Source organism: Lepidothrix coronata, unplaced genomic scaffold, assembly GCF_001604755.1.
Source record: "Lepidothrix coronata isolate B3197 unplaced genomic scaffold, Lepidothrix_coronata-1.0 Scaffold18, whole genome shotgun sequence".
Classification (NCBI taxonomy): Eukaryota; Metazoa; Chordata; class Aves; order Passeriformes; family Pipridae; genus Lepidothrix; species Lepidothrix coronata.
Genome location: NW_016690198.1, coordinates 966,729 through 978,809, shown reverse-complemented (window position 1 = coordinate 978,809; position 12,081 = coordinate 966,729). Strand labels below are relative to the sequence as shown.

Below are 12,081 nucleotides of genomic sequence, written 5' to 3'. Positions count from 1 at the left end.
CAAGATGTCAAGGTAACAGAGTTGAAAAAGAAATTAAGGATAAATATGGGATGATCCAAAGTAACTGATGAGCATTGCCTGATTGAAAGCAAACCTAAGACATGTTTCTGAGAGTATCCCTCCATTAGGTATGCTTGACAGATAAAGAATTTTAATACAGAAAAAAAAGATTAAAAAAAGGTTGAGGCTTGCTTAATCATTACTTATCTAGCAAGATTTGTAAAGAAATAAATTGCTCACAGGGAATTCTAGCAGATGTTTAAACTGCCCTGTGGAGTAGTTTAAAAGTCTTCTTTTTCAAATTTCAGTGTTAAGTCTTCTTTTTCAAATTTCAGTGTTAACTCTCTGAATATCCACTGAAAACTATTTCATTAATGTTCAATAGCAGATCTACAGTTCTAGATGTGACTTGCAATTCAGAGGGCCCAACATGCAAGTATTTTCTGGTGCACAGTCTTATGCTTTAAAATGCTCCAGCTTGGAGCATAAAGTAAGTGCAGAGCTGATCTTCCTGGCAGTATTCCAGCACAGCTGAAATTAATTACAGCACTTCAAATGAAAGGCGTAACAAAGAAATAACTGAAACCTTTTCAAACTAAGCATGTCTACCATGTGAGAAGGATTTAATCACGCATAGCTGAGGTGTATGAATTAGTAGCTCAGGCCCAATGGATAAGCAAACAGGTAGTGTGGGCAAATAAACTGAAAGACTAGAGAAACAGAAAGGTTTTCTAATACATATCACAGAACAACATCAGAGATGCAATTATATAATAAAGTCACCCTGACAGATTTCCTGGAGATGTAAAACGAATAGTATAAAGCACGGAGCCACAAGAACTGCAGCAGGAAATCTTTCCAGATATTGCATTTTTTCATGGTTGTGTTATTGTCCAAATGTATGTGTATGTTTGTGGATGTAGATACTGCATTTTTTCATGGTTGTGTTATTGTCAAAATATATGTGTGTGTCATATACGTAGATATAGATAGACAGACAGACAGGCGGACAGACAGACAGACAGACAGATAGATAGATAGATAGATAGATAGATAGATAGATAGATTAGATAGATAGATTAGATAGATAGATGATAGATAGACGAAATTTGTCCTAGATTCAGTCAGGACAGGGTTAATTTTTTACAGTAGCCAGGAAAGGGGAATGGCTAGACCCTAATGTTGTTCAATACCATCTTGTGAGGGGTGGGGGTAAGGGACTTGCTTTACCATTTCCTGTGGGGGAAGAAAGCATGGTGGGTTAGAGAGTCTGGAACTGGTTTACCTTTTTAGATTTAAATTGTTTCTTTGTCTTATATGTTTTGTTATTAATATTATTGCTGTTACTGTTGGTTTTCTTATCTCATTGCTGTTTCCAGTAAGTTGTTCTTATCTCAACCCATGATTTTCACCTTTTTGTGCCTCCAGCTCTCAACTTCATCCCTGGAATGGGAAGGGAGAGGAGAAGCGAGGGGAGTGAGCAAGTAGAGTCTGGTTTGGGAGAGTCTCACTGGGGGCACTGAATTGGGGAGTACTATTCCTAAACCATGACCAAATTATATATTAAATCTCATAAGGCATTTGAGAACCTGGGTTTCCATGTTATATCCTCTAAATACATATCAGAAAGACTTAAGAGGATTACAATAACCAAATCTGTAGTGGTCTGAAAAACTACAAGACAGTAGACCACATTATTTTTTTCTAGAAAGTGATAGATATGCATCAATACAACAAGTTATCTGAGTAATATGTAGAAACATTGAGAGTCCTGCTAAATTCTGTGTCTAACAGCTTTTCTAATGTTTTCATTTTTAGTCCTTTATAAAGTAATCAGTCATACAAGATGCAGCATTGCAGTTCAGAAATGCTACACTAGTTCTATTGAACTAGTCAGTTTACATGATTTGGCCTATATGAGCATGCATGGGATTACCTAAATGTATGTAAACATATATAATATATATATATACATACAAAATGCTCTTTGGATAATGAGAACTATAAAAATGTATGAACATGTATGCATACAAAGATTTTTGTTTCCCTGATCTCATCAGGAGACCGTTCATTTTCTCCCAGTTCTGAACTTCTTCCCAGTTAGCGCTGATCCCGAAACAGCCTCTGGGAAGGACTGCCTTCATGTTTTATATGGTTCTGTCACTGGCTTTTGGCTTGTCTTTTATTTTTCCCTTTCTTCAGGAGCCACACAAACCTTTACAAAATGAAAATTATATCTTTGCCTACATTTTGGGTACCTTAGGTTTCACCCACAGTTGGCTTGATATTCCAGTTGGTATGCTTTTATAACTATACTATTCCCATTCCCTTAAGCATGGAAGTACTATCCTAGCTCATATCTCACACCTGTGGTTTCAACCATTAAAAAATTTGTTAATACAGTTTAATATGTAGTAAAAAACACAATGAACACAGAACACAATTTGTGGTATTTTAGAAACTTTTTCTTCCAGAAATTGTTTTAAATTGATACCAGTAGCTGCTTGTACAGTGCCTTTGCTCTTCAAATATAAGGAGCTCATTGAAACTGAGAGCCAAAACCGAGTCATTCCACACTTGTATTTTTAGTCCTGAAGTTCACTGTATTTGCCAAATCTGGGTTTTCCAGCAGCAATGCAAATGGAAAGAGTTTCTCCATATTGAAGTATCCATAGAAACTGCAGGGTTTATGTATTATATAGGACATTTTGCCCAGCCTCTTCCATTACTCAAAAATGAAGGAACAGCCAATTCTCTAAATATATAGACTCAGTTACAATAAATTTTCCCAAAACAAACTGACATAAAAGACAAATCTTGAGCTTTATAAAACTGTGATATATTGATTTACTGTTCTCACATGATGGTGCACACAGATACAGTATATATTCATACTTACCAAATTAATATCTCTGCTCTAAGAATATAAAGCAGCTTCCCATTTGTACCAGTGTTTTACTTAATATTCAGTAAATAAAGAGGCAAACTTTACACTTCAGCACTATAGTAGAACTAGTGTATTCATGATCTAGAAATGTTTATATCTTTATCTCAGTTTTAAGGTAACAGTCCCTATGATACAATTTTTTTTTCAAGTCCAAATGTGCACTTTGGCACTAAGTTTTGATTCAGCCTAAATGAGAGCCTAGGTCCATTTCGTATGGAATCTTCCATCAGCAGCTTGGGATGGGGCAAAATACGCTATAGCTAGAGTTTTAGGAAGCACCAACATGTCTCTAACAGAAGATTGCTCAAGTCCATCTCCTCATGTAACATACCCCCACCCATGACAGCACACTCTTTATGCTGCAGCTTACAATCAGGCTCATGTTACAGCTGCACCTAAAGACATTATGTAATGAATACTCCTTGGTAGCACTGGTTTTGATGGAACTTAGTGAATCTTAAAGAATCTCACCAGTTCAAATGATGCAAAATAAATAACATTAACAAGAACAACAAGAATCACTCTGTCAAATTCACATGGGAAAAAAATAATAAATAAAAAGCTAAATTAATAAGCACTAGAAACTACCAAGTCTGAGTATTCTGGTTCCCCAAGGGAGCCAGTACTTGTTTTCCTGATGCCACAGGGAAATGTGCTCATTTCAGTAATTCAAAATAGATCTAATTAATTTCCTTTTTTCCAACCTGGCTAGGTGCTTTCCTTTCCTTTCTTTTTTTTTCAGTTGTGAGATGTTGGTCTGAAATAAACAAAATTTTTTCTACCAGGGGAATATCTTGATGATTCCCAAGAATGTCAGTTGTGTGAAGCATCCTGTCAAAAGTGCACTGGTCCTGAGTCAGACAACTGCATCAGCTGCCTACTTACAAGGTAATTATCTCCTAGCACAGAGCAGTACAAAGATTTCACATCATCATCTGGAGAAGTGGCTGTATTGTATTTAGCACTTAGCTTTAGAGTCAACTAAAGAAGCAAGCAATGACTAGGGCAAACAAAACCAGGACAAGTAAGAAAACAATTTTTAGGGGAACATGACGGTTGGTTACACAAGCAGGTAATGTTTAGCAGCATGATTCCCACAGATAAAGAAAAATTCCTTTTAATATGTAAAATAGCCTTGCTTTCATTGTCATCCTTTTGAAATCATAATTGCTGGAATCACAGCAATGAAAGAGAATTAACAATTAACAATTAACAAGAATCTAGGGCATTTGCACAGCTATGGAGCTTGGCACAAGGCATGAATATGGACACTGAGGCTAGCAATAGGCTAATTTGGGAGATATTCATAGCACCTAAACATCATCCCCTAGCTGAAGTGTTATGCATGAATTAGGCTGATATTTGTAAACTGCCCTGGGGAGTGAACAGAACTAGAAAGAAGCTTCTCCACAGGACGCTGCAGATCAGAGGTTTGTGTTTAGGTCATCTCACACATAATCCAGGAGGCTACTGTTTTAAAACTCATGTCCTACTCATAGCTGTAGTCTCACACCAGTAACTGGTTCTGTTGCACTGGATTGCATTGTAGCCAGTTGATATTTGTGCTGGTATGAAATCAGGATCAGATCCTGTTAAGGCAAGAAAAAAAACAGACCAAGCAATCCTGCAATTTGCCCCGAAATTATCTATGATATGACTATGCTAATGAAAGGCACACCAGGATCAATGGAGTCCAAACAAATTCATAATTGAGAAAACATTAATTAATTAATAATTAAGGTATTGTACATCAGAAACGACAGCAGAGGAAATCTAGGCAGAATTTTGGAGGGTGGAGTGGATTTCTCCCATTCACAATGGCATTTAAATTAGATTGTCTGTGCTTCCTTGCAACCTATATTGTGTACTTTACATAGAGTTATTTGCAAAGCAAAGAAGGAACTGAACATCATTGTGCTAAAACACCCAGGTGTTTGCAGTGATGACATCTTTGTGATCTCTTGGAAGGGTGCTGCTGTAGCCCCTGTGATAAGTTCTCTAACAATTCTAAATTTTGGTATCTAAGGTTTAAAAAAAGTTTCTGTGATCCTTCTGCACATTATGAAAGCTGTTAGAAAAAAATATATTAAATGGGAAAGCCTATAGTAAAAAAAAAAATAATAAAGAAAAATCTTGCCCAGAGGCTAAAGAGTTCCATATGAAAATTCAGCATAGATGTCATCTTATTTCATAATAAAATCAGTTAGATCATTCGACAAATGAAATTGCTGTTACCAGTAAAAAAAAAAAAAGGAAAAAAAAAGAAAAAGAAAAGGAAAAAAAAAAAGAAGAAAAAAAATGGAATTGTGTTTTTTTTCTCCAGCCAAACTGATTTTCACAAAATTCTTTGTCCACGTTTACTGTTGGAGCTACAAAGGTTAGTGGCAAGATCTGACCATTAGGGTGTCTCCCATTAGAGGCAACATAAAAAAAAGCAAGAAAAACTTACTTTACCGCTGTGTGAGCTGTCTGTAAGGATGGCTATCATAACAGCCAGCACATGTAGTTGAACTCAGTGCATGCCATATAAGCATAGCACAGCTACCTCCAGTACCTCTGTCACATTGTTTCATTTGCAAAGAAACCAAACAGAAAGGGCTGCATGAAGAGATGAATAATAGTCTTAAATATGTGGGCATAGATATATGAGCTACAGTCTGCATAGGACTATCTTGCTGTCAGACTCTAGAGCAGAAATACATCTTTGCTGAATTCTTCGTATACCCATACAAGTGTCTCCCTGATTCCCTCAAGCCTCCCTGATTCCCACAAGCCTTCAGCCTCACAAGTATTTTTATTCAATGTCTAAGTCTGCTTTGCCACTTGCACTTCAGGAAGGCATGACACCCTGTTCTTCTACCTTCACACTTCATAAGCCTAGACTTTTCAAATCATGGTAAAATTTAAATGGTTTCAAGACATTTGAGACTCTGCAGATATTTTTCTCCTTTCAGAATAAATCCAACAATGATCATAGCAACTCAAATTTACGAAGGCATATTCCAGACATTCTTTAATGCCATTGTCTGGCTCCAAAAAAGCATGCATTTTCTTAATATTACAGAGAGCCTACTGTTGCCAAGTGTACAGAAAAGCTCAAAGCCTGTACTAACATCCGAAATGGTGCTCAGCTTTTCTAGAAACTGAGTCCCAAGTCCTCAGATACAAAAGTGATCCAAGCAGTTAAGTGTGGAGGATTGCAGCCTCTCTTTTCTTACTTTCTTAATTACACAAACACTGTCAAAATTTAACCAACTTTATTTTATATTCTTTTAATACTCAAATATGAAGTGATGCTTTTCTATTTTTCTCCAAGCAGATTAAAACAGTAGACATTAAGTAGCAGTGAAAAATGGACCATAAATGTCTTCACATAAAAGAATTCTTTAGCAAAATACTTAATTATCCAGTGAAAGGAGAACATTCAGCAGCATAAGTCCTAAGTGTTTGTAGATATATGTCCTGATTCTGGACAGGACAGAGTTAAGGACCTGGAGGTTATTCTATACTACCTCACATTAGTTCTGGGGGCAGGGGGAAAAGAGTCTCTTTCCGGGTCATGTAGCATGGCACAGTCAGGTATTGTTTGGAGTTCCACAATGGTATAGTGATGAGCACTCGCATGTGAGTCTTTTGCCAGTTGTACACTTTGTTATCAATATTGTTGCTGTTCCTGTTTGTTTTCTTATTTCATTGCTGTTTCCATTAAATTGTTTTTATCTTAATCCATGTTCTTTGCCTTTTGTGCCTCCAATTCTCCTCTCCAGCCGGCTGCAGGGGATGGGGTTGGGGGAGTGTGCAAGCAGCGCATGGTTTGGAGTGTTTTGGTGAGAGCGTGAAACTGGGGAATACCATTGCTAAACCACGACAGCCTTATTTGGTGCCCAGTGTGACACATGAAGGGTTGAGACAGAAACAGATCTGCCCAGAGTAGGCTGGAAACTAATTTGAGCTAAGAATTTCTTGTATTAGGTCCAGAGGCACTGGTCGCAATATTGCTTGGTCTGCTCACATGGTTGTGGTACCTAATCATATATGTATTTCCATATATGCACTTTATGCTCCCAGCAGTGTTCTTTTTCAGAGGACAGAGAAGGATCAGGATTACTTTGTTGCTGTACTGTGTGATATCAACTTATGACATGATAACATCAGCGGCAAGGAGGGTCATTTAGTACGTATATTCAGTGTGTCTCTCCTACCCTTATCTCAGGCACTACCTTTGAGAGATCATTAACAATCATACTTGGTGGGGAGAACAGGGGTCAGTGATTTTCCGCAGCTTTTTCTTCTTCAGAACTGTTACAATAGCTTTTGAGAATTTTGAATTTCCTGTGGATATTAAGGAAAGTATGCTCTTGTTGCTATGTCTCCTATGTCTCCTCAGTGCGGTCTATATCATGTTTAGAGTCAGTACAGTGAACACCAAGTTTAGAGTCGGGACAGAGTTCAAAGAAGGTCATTCAGAGATTGACCCTGAGGGCAGCTAGTCATGAGTGGTACAGAGCGTGGGAGAAAACAGGCCAGTTTTGGGGGAAATTGTCTGCTCCAATCATTAGGAAGTTCATCCATAAGCAGCTATAGGACCCTGATAAAGTGACAGAATATTTGCAAGGAGAATGCTGTGGCAACTCCGTAAAGGAGCAACTTACTGAATTGTGCTGGGCCCTGGCTACTATTTACTGGGACACTACTCACACTCAGTGAGAGAAGGAGGAAAGCAGTCCAACAGGCACTGTGGCCACTCCAAGACCAAATCAGTTTGCTTAGTGAAGTATGAAGAGGTAGCAGGACCCTCAGAATAAGCCAAAGAGGCAGGGTCAGAGATGATCACCTGATCCCTATCCCTGAGTGAGCTGCGAGATATGTGAAAAGATTTCAGCTGCAAGTCAGGTGAGCCCCTGATGACCTGGGCTGCTCCAATGCTGGGATATTGCCACCCACGATGTGAAATCAGATGGTAGTGAAGCCAAGTAACTGGGACCCCTGTCCCAGGACATGGGCACTGACAAGGAAATTGGGAAGAGGACAGAGACTCTCAGCCTCTGGAGGTGACTCTGTCAAGTCTGAGAGAAAGGTATTTTCACAATGATCTAGTAGTGTGCCCAAGCAGCTGAAATGCCATGGAGAAAGGAATCCAGTACCTGAGAGAATTAGCTGTGCTGGAGGTAATCTATAAGGACTCAAATAATGTTCCCTGTAGATCCAGTGTACACAATCTATGTGGTGGAAATTTGTATGGAGAATGCCATCATCGTACACCAACTCATTGGCATCGATATCGATGAAATAAGGAGAACAAAGAGTACTTTAGGTGGCTACCTGACTCCACAGATATGAACATCAGTATGCCCAGGTGGCCAAGAAGACCAATGACATCCTGGCCTGGATCAGGAACAGTGTGGCCAACAGGTCCAGGGAAGTGATTCGTCCCCTGTACTCAGCCCTGGGGAGGCCACACCTGGAGTACTGTGTCCAGTTCTGGGCCCCTCAGTTCAGGAAGGATATTGAGGGGCTGGAGCAGGTCCAGAAAAGAGCAACTAGGCTGGTGAAGGGACTTGAGCACAAGTCCTATGAGGAGAGGCTGAGGGAGCTGGGGTTGTTCAGCCTGGAGAAGAGGAGGCTCAGGGGAGACCTCATCACTCTCTACAACTCCCTGAAAGGACGTTGTAGCCAGGTGGGGGCATGGTCTTAAACTGTGCCAGGGAAGGTTTAGGTTAGATATTAGGAAGAAATTCTTTACAGAAAGAGTAATCAAGCATTGGAATGGGCTGCTCAGGGAAGTGGTGGATTCTCCATCCCTGGAGGTTTTTAGGATGAGACTGCATGTGGCGCTTAGAGCCACAGTCTAGTAACCATGGCAGTAGTGGATCAAGGGTTGGACTTGATGATCTCAGAAGTCTTTTCCAACTGGGCTGATTCTATGATGCTATGATTCTGTGATCGTCTCCTTTCCTCCCTACTGACCAGCATCTCAGCTATGGAAAGACTTTCCAAGACTGCAGACAGGTTTGAAAGATTCAAGCAAATTAGAGAGGAAATGTTCCATTCCCCACTGGTATAGACCAGAGCATCTGCTAATAGGAGAAGGCACCCCACTTTGTGAGAAAGAGGGTACACACCACAAAGTGTGTTTTTTCCTGTGCAACAGTGGAGATGGCATGAGGAAGTGGGATGGAAAATTCACCTCTGCCCTGGCAACATGGTCACAAGAGTTGAAAGGAAGGACAATCACAATTCTTCAAGCATAAATATCACTTCAGTTTCCAGTGGGCAAGTCCTCACACAGAATAGGAGAGCTGATTTTACCTTTGATTCTCTTGAGGGGACCTCCATTACTTATTTGCAAGAAGGGAGCAACAAGTACTATGAACAGAAATAGAGGGGCTCTGCCTTCAGCCAGGTGGGGGAAAGGGACAATTGGATCTTTGGACTATGTAGATTCAATAACCTGACACATCAGGTTATTGAATCTTACATGAAAGTGCAAGGCTTTACTTGACACCAGTGCACAACACACCCTGACGCCATCAAGAAATGTAGGGGCAAAATCCATCTATATTTTGGGAGTGACAGGGGAATCCCAACAGCTGATTGTACTGGAAGCTGAAGTGAGCCTGACTGGGAATGAATGGGAAAAACACCCTACTTTGCCTGGTCCAGAGGCCCCATGCAGCCTTGGCATAGATTATATCAGGAGAGGGTATTTCAAGGATCAAAAAGGCATTGTTGCTTTTGGGATAGCTGCTGTGGAGACAGAGGAAATTAGACAACTGAATACCTTCCTGGGTCTCTCAGAGGACCCTTCTGCTGTGGCACTGAACAACAGGTAGCGATCGCTACCACAGCAGTGCACTGTCAACAATACTGCACCAGCTGGGACTCTGTGACCCCCAACCATGAGATGATTCGTGAACTGGAGAGCCAGGGAGAAGTCAGCAAGACTCACTCACTCTTTAATAGTCCAGTGAAGAGTGGAGATTGACAGTAGACTATCACAGCCTGAAAGAAGTCACACCACCACTCAGTGCTGCTGTGTGAGATGTGCTGAAACTTCAGTACAAACTGGAGTCCAAGGCAGCAAAGTGGTGCCACCATCAACATTGCCAATGCATTTTTCTCCATTCCTTTGGCGTGGAGACCATTTTGCTTTCACCTGGTGTGGTGTCCAGTACACTTGGAAACGACTGCCCCAGAGGTGGAAACACAGTCCCACTATTTGCCATGGACTGACCCAGACTGCACTGGAAAAGGGTGAGGCTCCAGAACACTTGCAATACATTGATGATATCATTGTGTGGGGCAACACAGCAGAGGACGTTTTTGAGAAAGGAGTAGAAGATAATTCAGATCCTCCTGAAGGCCAGTTCGGCCATAAAGCAAAGTGAGGTCAAGGGACTTGCCCAGGAAATTCAGTTTTTAGGAGTAAAGTGGCAAGATGGATGTCATCAGATTCCAACAGATGTGGTCAACAAAACAGCAGCTATTTCCCCAGCAAGCAGCAAAAAAGGAAACATAGGCTTTCCTAGGCACTGTGGGTTTATGGAGAGTGCATATTCCAGATTACAGTCAGATTGTAAGATCTCTCTATCATGTGACCTGGAAGAAGAACAATTTTAAGTGGGGGCCTGAAAAACAACAAGCTTTTGAGCAAATTAAGTAGGAGATTGTTCATGCAGTAGCTCTTGGGCCAGTCAGGACAGGACAAGATGTGAAAAATGTTCTCTACATTGCAGCTGGGGAGAATGGTTCCTTCCTGGAACTCCCGGAACTCCTTCCTGGAGTCTCTGGCAAAAAGTACCAGTGGAGACTCAAGGATACTGGAGTGCTGGATTGACTGATGTTCTGGAGTCAGAGATACAAAAGGATCTGAGACCTGTTACACCCTAACTAAAAAAGACATATTGGTAGCTTATGAAGGGATTTGAGCTGCTTTAAAAGTGATTAGAAGCACAGCTCCTCCTGGCACCCCAACTGCCAGTGTTGGGCTGGATGTTCAAAGGGAAAGTCCCTTCCACACATCATGCCACTGATACTACGTGGATCATGCTGATCACATAGCAAGCTTGAATAGGAAACCCTACTCGACCAGTGATCTTGGAAGCCATCATGAACTAGCCTGAAGGTGAAAATTTCAGACTCTCATCATCATCAGAGGAGAAGGAGGTGACACATGTTGAGGAGGCCCCCATGTTTAATCAGCTACCACAAAATGAAAAGCAACATGCTCTCCTTACTGACATTTCCTGCCCTATTGTAGGGATACATCAAAAATGGAAAGCTACAGTGTGGAGTCCTATGTCATGAGTCACAGAATCTACTGCGGGACAAGGTGGATCAAGTCAGGTGGCAGACCTGAAAGGCACTCTGCTAACTTTAGATATCACTGAATGAGAGAAATGGCCAGTGCTCTACCTTTGCACTGATTCGTGGATGGTAGCAAATGCCCTGTGGGGTTGGCTAGACTGATGGAGAAAGATGAATTAGGAGGATAGAGGTAAACTTACCTGGGCTGCTGAATTGTGGCAAGGCATCACTGTCTGGGTAGAGAAGATGGCTGTAAAAGTACATTATTGTAGATGCACATGTACCCAAGAGTCGGGCTACTGAAGAACATCACAACAATGGACAAGTGAATCGGGCTGCCAAGATTAAAATATCTCAGGGGATCTGAACTGACAGCATGAGTGAATTATTTCTGGCTCAGTGGGCCTGTGATGCCTCAGGTCATTACGGAAGAGATGCAACATAGAGATAGGGTCATGATCAAGGGGAGGACTCAACCATGCACACTCCCAGGTTATCCATAACTCTGAAACATGCTGCAATCAAGCAGGCCAATCTAACCCTCTGTGGTATGGTGAATGATGACTGAAATATAAATATATGGAGACCTGGCAGATATGATTACATCACACTCCTGCAAACACGCCAAGCAAACGCTACATGCCTACGATGTTGGAAACATCCACTGGAGGCATACCCTGTGCCTCACACCACTGCTTGGAACACCCCCTTGGGCCTTGAAAAGCAAGTCCTGTGCCAACATGACACCTCAGAAAGAACTGAGTTGGATAACAGGAACTCATTTAAAATAGCCTCATAGAAAGCATGGTATTGAGTAGATACATCAC

At 41.0% G+C, this 12,081-nt stretch overlaps 1 protein-coding gene across 5 annotated transcripts in view; it reads left to right on the top strand.

Annotated features, from left to right (window-relative positions):
* The window catches only part of PCSK5 (proprotein convertase subtilisin/kexin type 5), a 257,925-nt gene that overhangs the window by 199,122 nt on the left and 46,722 nt on the right, over positions 1 to 12,081 (top strand). For all 5 annotated transcript variants that reach the window (XM_017807261.1, XM_017807263.1, XM_017807264.1 and 2 more), the window contains one exon: positions 3,733 to 3,835. In XM_017807261.1, the coding sequence (XP_017662750.1) occupies positions 3,733 to 3,835 (103 nt within the window). The remainder of the gene's footprint in view (positions 1 to 3,732; positions 3,836 to 12,081) is intronic.